This window comes from Lissotriton helveticus, chromosome 7 (genome assembly GCF_964261635.1).
Source record: "Lissotriton helveticus chromosome 7, aLisHel1.1, whole genome shotgun sequence".
NCBI classification, from domain to species: domain Eukaryota; kingdom Metazoa; phylum Chordata; class Amphibia; order Caudata; family Salamandridae; genus Lissotriton; species Lissotriton helveticus.
The window spans coordinates 1579206113-1579220370 of NC_136068.1; the positions used below are offsets into that span (position 1 = coordinate 1579206113).

The following is a 14258-nucleotide window of genomic DNA, read 5'->3' on the forward strand; positions in this document are numbered from 1 at the left end:
ATTCTACATTTTCCAACGAAAATGTAAACTGAGGGCCACTTCACTATGTTGGGGACAGAAATTCCCCAATCTAGGGAAGCCCATCTGAACATCCCTGCCACAAGTAGGATCTCAGATTTACTTGCATTAAGCTGCAAAAAATTGCTCGTCATCCATTCCGCAATGGCCATCATGTCATCGCGGAACTTGGTGACATGCTGATCACAGGTGCTGAATATCGAGATGACAAGCTGAGTGTCATCAGCATATGAGACCATAGAAAGGCCTCTGCTTTTAGCCACTTCTGCGAGGGGCTGGACATAGATATCAAATAATGTTGGACTCAGAGCTGAGGCATAGGGAACCCCATGGTGGACAGGCTGCCTCTGGGAGCCAAAGGAAGGGGAGATGACTTGAAAGGATCTGTCAGCTAAATACGACATGAACCAGTCGAGAGCAGAATCTCCTAGGCCGACCTTTTGAAGGTGTTGCGGCAGGATTTTATGAAATACTGTGTCACAAGAGGCACTAAGATCGAGGTTGTTTCACCCTTTAATACACATAAGTACCAATGATCTCTCACTCTGTAAAGTCTTGACCTTCACGCTCGATGCTCACTAACAATGGAGAAACATTTGGTCTAGTAATCAAACTGATAAATTAACGATTTTCCTACTGGTACAAATCTGAGGGGAGAATGAAAGGGAAGCGTTTTATCCAATGAGGATCTTGGCACTGCAGTCAATTGTGTGTCTTTTATGGTTGTTGGGATGCAGAACGGTCCTCTGCTAGACTTGGGAAAAGTGCACCTCTTCCCTGAATTCCCCAAGGCAATCTGTATTGTTTTTGACATACGATTGGTGTGTGTGCTGAGGCCACCAGGTACACCATCCTTTTGATCAGGTCCTTCGTCCACCTGTGTGGGATAAGGATTTTGAAGTATATACACACTTGAATGTCTAGAAGATGCATGTGGAGAGAATGAGGGCACACTGGGCTCCAGTTTGTATGGCCTATACTTTAAAGGTACCCATGATGGAGGATTGGAGAGAGAGTCTCAGCAACAGATGTGACTTCCAACTCCCCTTGCCAGGTTCAGGTCCTGGAAAATCTCTACTAATCTACCATGAGGGTCTACCTAGAGCCTGCTGGAAGGAAAAGCACTTACTGCTCAGGAGGGATATTAGCGGAGTCCCTGCACGAAGACACAGTTGTTTGAAGAAAAGGAGACTGCTAAGGAGCCATGAAAGACAAACTCAAACTCTAACACCTGCACCGCTTCACTAAGAGTGACGGCTGCAGGCCATCAGCATAAGCGATTGTACTGACAATTGAGGATGAAGAAGTCGTGGAAATAAAGAGGGCGAGTTCTGCTGCTCAATCGACCATCACAAAAAGCATCCAGAGCCCCTGAGAACTACCGACCGCCGTTAAGTTGCAAAGAATTGACAAGTGCCGAAAGAAACTTAAACCGTTGAAAGAGGCTACACCCTGCATGGTGTGTTCATCACCAAAACCTGAAGTGCCACCGATCTTGTTTGTGTGAGTTTTTTATGCAGGACCTGGGAAAGACCCAAGTAATGCTTACCAGGACCACAAGCACCGCTGCTGTGCTGCACCATTTAAAAGGACACACCAGAAGTTGTGGGCAATGGTGCTGGTAGCACAACCCCATCAGCTGGGCCGGAGCAAGGACAACAACTATCCTCGACAATGGCCCACGTGGAATACACACCATGGGGAGCAGGCCTGCTCCTGTTGAGAGAGACATTTGTGGGCACTGCTTGCGGTGGAAGGACTTCCTAAGCTCTTCACTAAGGACAGATAGTTACGGTGGCATTATAGCGAAGAAGGGTAGGAACAGTGCACACCTATTTGGGGTGAGGAGTCTGAACTTGAGAGAAAGACCAACTTCGTCAGAACTATCCCCCATACCATCATTGAGATCCCCACTTTGAGCGAAGGGACAATGCACATTGGGCCAAGAAACTGTTCACAGATTTCCATGGATACTGTTTCTAATTAGCACCGTTCTTGTTTGTTATGTGCTATTGCCAGTATTTTCCCACCGTGTGTGTTAGAATTACAGTATCTTTCTTCTTAAAACTAAAGTACTGCATGGACCATGATTTACGGATTTGTCTCCCAGTGCGTGTTGAGTAGTGAGTCTTGATCCCCACACCACGTCCTGAGTAGTCATTGGACTGCGCGACTCCACTACCTTGAATGTCAAGTGGTAAAGGGGTGCACTTGGTGCTCAGATTCAGGCTCTACAGTAAGGTTAAGCACAGGACACCAGTAATTGAAGGGTCTGATTATTACAATTGCAGCATAGTAACCGCGGACTACTGTGGGACTTCTGAAATGGTTTCCACAATGCGATACTGAAAGGTCCACCCAAAACCACGATTGCCTTTAAAGAGTAAAAACAATCAGTTAAGAAAACAATGTCTTAACATATCGCCCTCAATCCTTTGCTTTCCGATGCTCCTCTTTATGCATGGCTCTTCTTCAAGATTTCTTTAACAACTTACAAACTATTAACTTCCTCTAACCTAGCAACCTGAAGAAAAAGTTAACAAGCATTGGTAATGCATTGGTGTCGCCTATGTAGTGAATAAAAGAGCTGTTTTCATCAATAATCGTCCGGGAGAAGGAAAGAGCTCCCTGACAGGTAACATGGGCGTGGAGAGGATGTTGTGCGGCGGCCAGAGCTGCTGACTTGCGAGCTGGGGATCCTGGTTCGAGTCTCAGCAGCGCCGCCGAACATTCCTGGGATTCTATGCAAATCACTTAAATTGTTATATAAATATGCTGCAATAGTAAAAATCAAAACCTTATGACAATATAGTTCCACCAAGGCGGATGTTAGCAGTATTTTAGCGGCGGAAAACTGATAAGAGAAACAAGCATTGGTAAATGCAGGAAAATATGCTACATCCAATAGAAATGGAGGAAAGGTAAGTGGCACGCACAGGAACCAATGAGAAGCCAGGAAAGAGAGGGCGCGGGGTGCTAGTGCCTTTCTTATGTTTATATTAAAAATAATACAACAGGCAAATAAAAATGCTGCCGAAACCAGAGACAGCAGGATAAAATCCCTTCTCCACCTGAAGTTCCAAAAAGCAGAAATTAATATAGAATGGCCTACAAGCAGAGATTACATGGCCCCAACACTAACTCCGATTCTCTTGTCTGCCACTCACTAAAGAATCCTCTCTTCAGATTTTTTCCTTGTTAAATGAACAAGAAACTTGCTTCTTGTTACTTTGTGTATTGTTCTATACCTCCCAGGCCTTTAAAGCACTTTTTTGCCCTTGTAGGCTAGGTGTGTTACTCAACACCAAATAGGAATACATAAATACAAGGAACTAATAGAGACACATAGGAAAAGAAGTTGGAGTAGATGTTCATCACTGCTGCTAAGGCTGATAAGATCTGGACTGCGCTGGATACGACTGCCACTAACAGGTGAGGAAAGTGTCTTGCACGGATGGTTTTGGTTTGAGACTACGTTGTTTCCCCTCATCTGATCCAAGGTAGATGATAAAACCTCCTTACCTGGCTGTGGCCGGATGGGTTTGGAATCTGAAATACTGGGCATCCGACTCTGCATTTCTTGTGAGGCCTGCCGAAGAAGTGGTGACAATTATTATATGCAGACATTAGACTTTGCAAAGTATCTAGGTAAACATGGGACATTGCTGGCGAGACATCAAACAAGGTTTCCAAACAAACGGCTTGACAAAAGCTTCAAAGCACTATTATCACCAAAACCTGAAGTGCCACCGATCGAGCCACTACAGGTTAAACAGCAAGGTTTTTAAAGATTTTCGAAATACAGGGCATTCAGTGAGCGCATATTTGCATGATCCTTTATGTACACTTTTCTGAAGTATCATAACTTTTACTATGTTCACAGCTCTCGTATTTGAAGATCCTGATAATCTAGTCTATTTCAGGAGTGTGATATTCTTATGCTTGAATGGCTCAGATTGGTCTAGATAGATATTTCTTAAATGAAATAGCATAGTGGTACCCTGTTTTCAACCTGGCCAAGCAATCTCCCACAGCTATTATAGTCTTATTACACAGTTAGAGCATTAAGTTAAGCCAGGTTAGCCCACCTCAGTATCTCCTGGCAACAATGGCAAAGGCACTTTGCAAATAATTTACTATGGGATTCCTCAAAAAGACCTATTCAAATGACTCCACAGCTATAAAATTAGAAGGAGCAGCAGGAATTCAACCCTCATGTTAAAAGTATAAGTACTTACAGTTAGTCAACAGTACTGAGAGCCTTATGCAGCAACTGAACAGTTACCTCTACAGTATGCCATCTATTGCTATCAAACTCTCTGTGTGCTCTGCAAGCAAAACAAGTTAGGTTGTTGAGAGATCAGTCTCATTGAAATAAAAACTCATTTTTATTTCTGTATTTGTAGTAATAATATTGTGGTGGGGGCAGGAAAAGTGAAATGAATTGTATATTTATGGCACGCACTAATACCCAAAGGTGTCTATGCGCAGCAACTCAGAACTAAAGAGTGAGCCTGCATGGGTAGAGCAAGACGAGAGAGCCACTACAGGTTAAACAGCAAGCTTTTTAAAGATTTTCGAAATGTCATAAGATTCTTTTCAGTCTTCAGTCGTACTGGGAGTGAATTCCACAGCTTCACTGTCCCTCCCACTACGCTTCTTCCCCCAACCCCCACCCCCCACGTTGCCTTTTTGAATTTGGAAGTAGCCAGATTGGCAGAGGTTGCAGATCGAAGCTCCCTTCCAGGGAGATACCACTGAAATTTGTTTGTCAGAAAGACTGGTCCGAGTCCGTGGAGTACCTTGAAGGAGGTGCAGAGAGCCTTAAATTCTATCCTTCTTTGCACCGGCAACCAGTGCAAGGAAGGAAGGGCATGTGCTACCGATGGCTGTTTAGGGACATATTTAGGAGATGGGTACGTATGTTCAGAAACAGTGCATTACAATAATCCAGTCTGGACAGTATAAGTGCTGTCACTACTGCCTTCTGGAGCTCCAGCGGAATGAAGGAAATGATCTTCCTGATGGTTTTCATTAAATAAAAGCAAGAAGAGGTGATGGCGTTAATTTGCCCTTCAAAGGATAGTCTGGAATCAAAAATGATTCCGAGGTTTTTCACTTTGTTGGTTGGGGTAGGAATTTCGCCCATTTCCTGTGGCCACCAATTGGGACCCCAGAAAGAGGTGTCACTTCCAAAGACGAGTACCTCCGTTTTTCCTGCATTCAGTTTGAGGTGGTTTTGAGTCATCCACTGCCCAACCGGGCGCATACATTCTTGAAATCTTAGCGTGGTATCCGTGTGGTCTCCAGCAAAGGAAGCCACAATTTGTGTGTCATCGGCATAGGACACAGTCTTAAAATCAAAGGACTTTATGAGCAGGCAGAGGGGGGGTAACATATAGATTAACAAGCATTTGCAATGCAATAGGTCTCGCATTAGGAAAGTTTGAGCCATTTGTATTGTAAATTACATTTTTTTTATTTATGTGTTGGTTGTGAAAATAGGTAAAGTAATAGCTTTGTCATTTACAATGCCAATAGTTTTAACTTTCACAAATGTGACACCTATAGCATTTGTAATGCAATATGTGTTGTATTTTCACGAAAATCCAAGAACAGAAGTGAAATATTAACATTTTTTTGTGACATTTATAAGACAGACGTCATTGTTGTTTGAGTACTTTACGCTGGTATTCTGCAGCACAGCACTGTGTTAGCTATGCTGCTCTGAGTGTCAGAGCTGCCTTCCTTGCTCTGGTCCATGCAGTCTTGGCCTGCAGGACTCGGTCTTGCCAGTCACCTACCTAGTGGCCTACCACCTAGCTGCCAGGTGTCCCAAGTCCATGCATGGTAGGATAGGCTAGTCCCAGTATTTCGTTTTAAAATGCTGGGACTTGTAGTCCTCTTTTCTTAGAATGCTTGGACTTGTAGTCCAGGTTTTATCCTGGACACAAGGCAAAGGGTGACCAGGCGTCCCAGATCTCCTCGGACATCAGACAGTTGGACAGAGCAGGTTGAAGAGAAGCCCTGAACGTGACTAGAGCCAGGTAGGATTGCGGGGTAGACAGCTGGACAGCGAGCTGGGCAGAGATCCATGAAGAGAACTTGTGAGGTTATCCTGGTTTCGAGTTTGGATTTTGTTTCCTCAGAAGGTGCGAGCAGAGGAAGCAGGGAGTGAAACTCACATTTACAGACCCGCGCCTATATTTCAAGTGTGTCCAAAATAGGAGGTCTCAGTAAGGAAAGGCAGCCAAGGCACGGGGAGAAAACGTAATCTTCCCAGTATCACACTATTTAGTCCCGTAAGCGAGCCAGGATTTCAGACGCAGGCCAATCGCTGAATTCTAGAAAAGTCAGAACTTTCTAATTGTTTTTAAGAAACGTGTTTTGCATCGAGACTCTTTATCTGAAGAAATGTGTTTAGTATATTTGTTTGTATATTTAATATAGCCCTCACACGAAACCAAGGCAGGGTCTTTGGGAGCTTGCAGCAACACACATTGTTACATATAAACACACTTGAGAACGTATATATACATACATATATATATATATATACATACACATACATATATATATATATATATATATATATATATATATATATATATATATATATATGAAGCTTATGCGTATAAAATTGCAGTTTCAGCAACCAAGTGTTCTCGTGATATGTGGTGCTTTCTATAGTGGCATGCGCCACCACGAGGCCACCTCGTAGCGCTACAAAAGCAAAATGAATCGAAAAATAAACTATATTAAAAAGCTCCTCCAATCATAGGTTGTTTGTCTGGCATTTGAATTAACACTCATACTTCATCACTTAAAAATATGTGAATTAAACGCAAAATCTGAAGAGAACCTGAGCGATAAGGTGCCTAGGCAAAAACAGGACTAACATTGTTCCTTCCAACCGCTCTGAGAGTTATTACCTTTTCAACAAATACCCGGATAAAACCGATCTGTATTTATGTAATATAGTGCCAACGTGCTGCCGCTGAGTAGCATCAGCGAGCTAGGAGTATTGCGTTCACGTACTGACGCAAGTAGTGCACATTCTCATGCGACAGTTTTGTTTTCAATATGCCGCCTGCCACGTAAATGTCACTAGGGTATGTGGCACCAGCGCTCTTATTTCTAGGTGGCATGTGTTGATTATGGGGGTGTCGCGGGATTAACACAACCACACGGTGTTTGTTTCTGTGACAGAGCTCTGGGGGGCGCCTCGGTTAAGTGCCCCTTGTTTATTAACAAGTGGAGAGCTTTTCAAATGATTGCAGAACGCTGCAACCTGCTTGAGTGGCCAGGCGAGCGTCCCATAATGCATTCAGGCCAGATTATTCAATACATTCAATAGTTTTGAAATGCTGGGATATCTCAGAGGCTTTGCACGCTGGGGCGCATGAGGCAGTGAGGCGCACACACACACACCCACACGAACACGCACACAAACTGGGTAATGTGCACACCTCCAGGACAATGGGAGATCGTGTGCCAGAATAACCCCTGGGGAGGCAGGCTTTAGGGATCGGGCGAGGGGGGTGAGAGGGCAGAGCCAGGGACCGGGCCACCTTCACCTCACAACAGCTGCCACTGGAATGGAGGACGGCAGAAACAAGCGGGCGAATTCCAACTGTTATGCTTGGAATTAAAAGGGAAGGAAAGAACGGGAAATGGTTGCTGATAGGCGTGACTGCCCAGCAAGAATGTGTGAGGGCAGCGACAGCGGACTACGTTTGAAAGGGTGAGTTTCTGGAAGCCTCTGATCTTGTTGTGGACACCCGAGAGTACTTTGGAATATGATTCAAGGGAGGCGTGCTTTGATGTTTCCATCAGCACGCACTCAAACAGCAAAAACACAGCCGTGCTTTCTATTTTAAACAAGCACATAGGTTGAATAATTAGAGGAGACCCAGTTTTTGCGATAAACTATCGCTTTATCAGAGATTTGAAGCACTTTTTGCAGTATGTTGTGACTATTTTACCTTACCCCGGCCTTGCCTTGTCGCGCCGGTGAACGTGGTTGTTTTCGGCAAAGACAGTGGGGCTGAGTAAAAAACACATGTGCGCCGCTTATCTGTTGCACGCAATGCCGTCCAAGTTTCCAAATACGTTTGCAGTCAATTACAAAGTTTGCGTAATCCGCCAAGAACATACCTCATTCTCTGCCAAATGATGTGCCTCTAAGCACGGGACGCTTTGATCGAATTTACGGGAAGCAGGCTTTTTACAAGCGCCCATAACACAGATTTTCCCATTGATGAACACCGGAAGCAGATGTCCGGCCCGCCGCCTGGTTGTGGGCGGGGCCGGGAAGAGGTGGGTCTGCTCCGACTGCCTTGCGGAAGCTTTGCCTGTTGTCCTCCGGTCTCCCGAGTCGTGAGGGAGACCGGAGATGCCGTGCCTGCCGTGTAAGCCATGGGGGGGGCCGCGCAGAAGAGGGAGCCCTCGCTGGAGAAGGAGAGACCGGCCCGCCGCCGAGCGCCAGCCGACCCGGTGAGTCCCGAATAGAGAGGAGGGGCGTGAGGCCTCATGTATGCAGCGGCCGGGGGCGCTTCTATGTGTGTGTGTGTGTCTCTGGTGAGGTAAGGGGGGAGCGTGTGTGTATGCAGTGTGTGTGCGCGCATGTGTGTGTATGCGACGGCGGGGGTGGTTTCTCTGTATGTATGGGTGCGTGCATGGGTGCTCGTGTGTGTGTGTGTGTGTGTGTCTCTGGGTATGCGCATGCGTGTTGGTGATTCCGAGGCAGGAGAGGGGCACGGCGCCGTGCGCGCCCACGAGGTGCAATCTGCGCTCGTGCACCCTCTTGTCCTCATTCCCAGAAACGGGTGACTATAGATGTCTTCGCAGACAGCAATGCTTCGCATTGCTTACGTCTAGCTCGACCTAAAAAGTGTTGGACTCAGTTAGGAGCCCTGTGGAACTCTACAGGGCAAGGTGAACCAAGACGAGCTGTGTCCTTCAAGCTCCACCCTCTGTTCTCTGTTCGTAAGAAAGGATTTTAGCAGGGTCAGCGCCTTGCCTCTAGCTTCCAAGGAGAAAAGGCGGCCAGTAAGCCGGCTGTTATCAACCGTATCGAAGGCCGCCAAGAGGTCCAAGAGGATCAGTGCTGCCTTCCCCCGTTTGTCCAGAACCTCTCTAACTTCCTCCGATACATTTATCAGAGCCAGCTCAGTCCCATGTTGACTTCTAAAGCCATACTGGGCACAATCCAATAACTTGTTGCCCTCCAAGAACTAAGTAAGTTGAGTATTATGACTAGCAGACACTTTAATCATGGCTGCTTTATTCAATAAGAGCATTGATACCCTGGTGTTAAGACACATTCACCATTTGAGATAATACTGTTTATTCTTACAAAGTTAATATGCTCACACATTAAGAGCAATAGCACTTGCTAGTTGTCAGCTCGCTATCTATTTTATTCTGAAACACAGGGAAGTAAACATCACTGGACCACAACTGTCTAGATAAATAGCATAGCACAATACAACACCTGGCTAGAGTGGATCTTAATTTTTACTAGAACATAAAAATACAAATGAATACCAGTAAAATTGGCAAAGATATGAATTATCACAAATTTACATTTAACAAACAAATCATAAAAGGTTATCATTGTGTTCAACATCTCAAGGGCACCTACCTCTCTGCCAGTCCTAAGCTTCACTTCATCACATCAGTACATTGGCATTTAAAGCAAAACGAGTCTGGGACTAGAAAACTTGTGAATCATATGCTAAACTGGTTCTCCCAACAGAGGAAGTTAGTGTACCATGTATTCCAGAATGAGACAGGTAATAAGCATTCAAATACCTGAAGCAAGATCTGTTTGAACACTGCCTCCTCACTCTCCTCTTCCATCTCTGCAGCAAGGAGGGTTTTGTCAGCTGATGCCATCACTTTGATAGGAAAAGCTGGACCTAAGGTCAAGGCCTGCAAAAAGTAAATTATCAGATTTATTTGAGACGAACAAGTTACTTACCTTCGGTAACGCTTTTTCTGGTAGATACTATATCTGCCTGTGGATTCCTCACCTTGTGAATACCCCCTTGCGTCAGCAACATTCGGAAATTCTTTTTTCGTAGCCTCGCGCCGACGTGGACTCCTGACGTCATAGAGACACGACCTCGCTCGCGACTCCGCTGACGTCACCGACGCCTATAATAGGCCCACGCCGGCGTGATGACATCAGTTCCGCCCTTTTTTCCGTGCCATCGAGGCACACGGACGGACCAATGACAGTAGAAATATACAAGTATACACAGTACACAGTACTCAAGGCAAAACACACAGTGTTAAGCAAAAGCAGGAAAGCAACTGAAACATTTCCTTGACAATAAAATATATATATACATTACACTACAGTAACTCTGGCATAGAAGAGTGGACAACGGGGAGGCGGGTGGGTCGGTGAGGAATCCACAGGCAGATATAGTATCTACCAGAAAAAGCGTTACCGAAGGTAAGTAACTTGTTCTTCTGATAGATACATCTGCCGTGTGGATTCCTCACCTTGTGAATAGAGTACCACAGCAGTCCCCACTCCCGGAGGAGGGTGTCCACCCTTCTAAACCAGGAAATCCTGAAGGACAGAGCGCGCAAAATGGCCGTCCCTCCTCACTTCGGAATCCAAGCAGTAATGCTTCGCGAAAGTGTGGAGGGAAGACCAAGTCGCCGCCCTACAAATATCCTCCACAGGCACACCTCTAGCCAATGCTGAGGTTGAAGACTTAGCTCTAGTTGAATGAGCCCTTATACCCTCTGGTGGTTCCTTACCGGCCAAAGAGTAGCAGATCTTTATGCAGAGGACGATCCATCTCGATAAAGTCCTTTTATGGACCGCCCTTCCTTTCTTGCAGCCAGCAAATCCAACGAAGAGCTGGTCCTCCAAGCGAAAGTCCTTGGATCTGTCCAAGTAAAAGGACACCGCCCTCTTAGGGTCCAGACGGTGCAGTCTCTCCTCCTCCTTGGAAGGGTGAGGGGGAGGATAGAAGGTAGGTAGGGTAATGGACTGTCCTAGATGGAAGGGAGTTACCACCTTAGGCAGAAAAGCAGCCCTGGTCCTAAGAACCATTCTATCAACATGAATGGTCAGGAATGGGGGCTTGGAGCTAAGAGCTTGAAGCTCACTAACCCTCCTTGCCGAGGTTATTGCAACCAAGAAGACTGTCTTAAGGGTAAGAAGCCTCATGGGACATTTGTGGAGAGGCTCAAAGGGAGCCCCCATCAAAAAGGTCAATACAAGATTCAAATCCCACTGAGGCACAATGAAAGGTGAAGGAGGGAACATATTAGTAAGACCCTTCAAAAACCTTAAGACCACAGGAGACTTAAAGAGAGAGGGCTGGTCAGGCAAGCAGAGAAAAGCCGACAGCGCCGACAGGTAACCCTTTACCGTGGCAACCGTCAGACCCTGCCGCGCCAAAGAAAGAGCAAATTGTAGAACATTAGACAAATGGGCCCTCAAAGGATCAACAGACCTTTCCCCACACCACGTGACAAATTTCGCCCATCTATAAGAATAGATGGACTTAGTGGAGTCACGCCTGGCTGACAAGATGACATCCACAACGTCAGGCGGGAGGGAAAAGGAATTCAGGTTGCCCCGCTCAATCTCCAGGCATGAAGGTGCAATGTCTGGAGGTGGGGGTGTAAAACCTGCCCCTCCATCAGAGAGAGGAGGTCTGCCCTGAGAGGGAGACGGAGCGGCGGGTGAGAGGAGAGGTGGAGTAGATCTGTATACCACACCCTTCTTGGCCAATCCGGAGCGACCAATATGACTTGGGCCCGGTCTTGGCGAATCTTCCTCAGAACCCGAGGAATCAAGGGTATGGGGGGAAACGCGTAAAGGAGTTGATCTTTCCAACTCAACTGAAACGCGTCCCCCAAGGCTCCTTGCATCGGATACTGGAGACTGCAGAACGACAGGCAGTGCGCATTCTCGCGAGTGGCAAACAGGTCCACCCGAGGAGTCCCCCACATCTGAAAGATGTCGTGAACCACCTCCGGGTGCAGCCTCCACTCGTGGTCGGCAGAGAACTGCCGACTGAGACTGTCCGCACGAACGTTCAGAACACCGGCCAGATGATTTGCCATCAGACAAATCTGATGGTCCTGAACCCAGGACCAGAGACGCAGAGCCTCTCTGCAGAGACACTGCGACCCTACTCCTCCCTGCTTGTTGATGTACCACATCGCAGTCGTGTTGTCCGTCAAGACTTGAACAGACTGACTGCGAAGGGAAGGGAGGAAGGCCTTGAGCGCCAAACGTATCGCCCGCAATTCTAGAAGGTTGATGTGAAGCAACCTTTCCTCTGGAGACCAAAGGCCTTTGACCTCCAGATCCCCCAGATGAGCACCCCACCCGAGAGTGGATGCATCCGTTATCACCGTGGCCACCGATGGGGGAAGTTGAAAAGGCTTTCCTTGGGACAGATTGCCTTCCACGCCCCACCAAGACAGATCCGCTGCAGCTTCTCTGGAGATCCTCACTGACTCCCTGAGGTCTCCGCTGTGCTGATACCACTGCCTGCGGAGACACCACTGGAGCGCCCTCATGTGCCAGCGTGCATGGTTGACCAACAGAATGCATGAAGCCATCAGACCGAGCAGGCGAAGGACCTTCAGGACTGGAACGACCGCTCCATTGTAAAACAAAGGAATCATCTCCCGTATGTCGCGAATCCTTTGAGGGGGAGGGAATGCACGACATACGGTTGTGTCCAGTACCGCACCTATGAACAGGTTGCGCTGGGAGGGCACCAGGTGAGACTTGGGTACATTTATTGAAAAACCCAACCTGTACAACAACTGGGTTGTCTCCCGCAAATGATGGAGCACTCTCTCTGACGACTCCGCTTTGATCAGCCAGTCGTCTAAATAAGGGAATACCGGAATCCCTGACCTTCTGAGATGTGCCGCCACCACTGCCATCACCTTGGTGAAGACTCGAGGCGCAGTAGTAAGTCCAAACGGAAGGACCGCAAACTGGTAGTGCTGCGATCCCACCGTAAAACGGAGATACCTCCTGTGCGACTTCAGGATTGGGATGTGAAAGTAAGCATCCTGCAAGTCGAGTGACACCATCCAGTCTTCTTCTTGCAGCGCTTGAAGAACCTGAGCAAGGGTGAGCATCTTGAATTTCTCCTGTTTCAGATAGAGATTCAAGATCCTGAGATCCAGGATTGGACGAAGCCTGCCATCCTTCTTCGGAATCAGGAAATACCGGGAGTAGCATCCCTGACCCCTTTCCTGCTCTGGGACCACCTCTATCGCACCCTTTCTTATCAGAGTTAAAACTTCCTCTTGCAGAAGAGACAGATGCTCCTCGGAGCAATACCCTTGGCAAGGAGGGAAATTGGGAGGGAATTCCCGAAAGGGAAGGGCATACCCATTTTCTACAAGATTGAGAACCCAAAGATCTGACGTAACCGATGCCCAATCCTGTAGAAAATGGGTAAGCCGGCCCCCAACCGGACCCACATGATCCTGAATGTCGGATCTAGGGCTGCTTCTCAGGGGCAGGAGGGTTGGAGGAAGTGGAGGAGGAAGAGACCTGACGTCCACGAGGACGCACTCTTTGCTTTCCCCTGTAGGACCTGTATAAGGAGTTTTGCTGCTGCTGTTGTTGCTGCTGCTGCTGTTGGCCTTGCCGGGAATTCCGAAAGGCAGGACGGCCAAAACCTCTGAATCTTCTGCCAGTTGAAGAACCTCTCATTTGGAGACCCAGGGATTTAGCAGTCGCCTTGCAATCTTTAAACCTCTCAAGGGCCGCATCAGCCTTCTTCCCAAAAAGGCCTGAACCATCGAAAGGAAGATCTAATAATGTCGCCTGAACATCAGCCGAAAAGTCAGAGGATTTCAACCAGGCAGACCTCCTAGTAGCGACAGCAGTGCCCATAATGCGCGCCACAGAGTCTACAGTATCCAAACCGCTCTGAATGACCTGGCGAGCCACTGCCTGAGCGTCAGAGATGACTTCCTCAAAATCCTTCCTGCTGTCCTCAGGAACTTTTGGAACCAGAACATGTAAAGAGTCCATCAGAGCGTGTAAATATCTCCCCATCAAGCAAGTGGCATTTGATGACTTCAACGCCATACTGGCAGAGGAGAAGGACTTCTTTGCCACCTGATCCTGTTTCTTTGCTTCCTTCTCAAAAGGAACCTGAGGGAAAGCACTAATGTTCTTTTTGGAGCATGCAGCCTGAATGATCAAACTCTCCGGTGAAGGGTGAGAG

The 14258-nt window shown here is 47.1% G+C and overlaps 1 protein-coding gene across 3 annotated transcripts in view; it reads right to left on the minus strand.

Moving 5' to 3' along the window:
- PIH1D1 (PIH1 domain containing 1) overlaps positions 1–14258 on the minus strand; it is a 212552-nt gene that overhangs the window by 131152 nt on the left and 67142 nt on the right. For all 3 annotated transcript variants that reach the window (XM_078655100.1, XM_078655103.1, XM_078655101.1), the window contains exons 2-3: positions 9835–9954; positions 3541–3607 (exon numbers count right to left, since the gene is read on the minus strand). In XM_078655100.1, the coding sequence (XP_078511226.1) occupies positions 3541–3607; positions 9835–9918 (151 nt within the window). In that variant the 5' untranslated portion in view covers positions 9919–9954. The remainder of the gene's footprint in view (positions 1–3540; positions 3608–9834; positions 9955–14258) is intronic.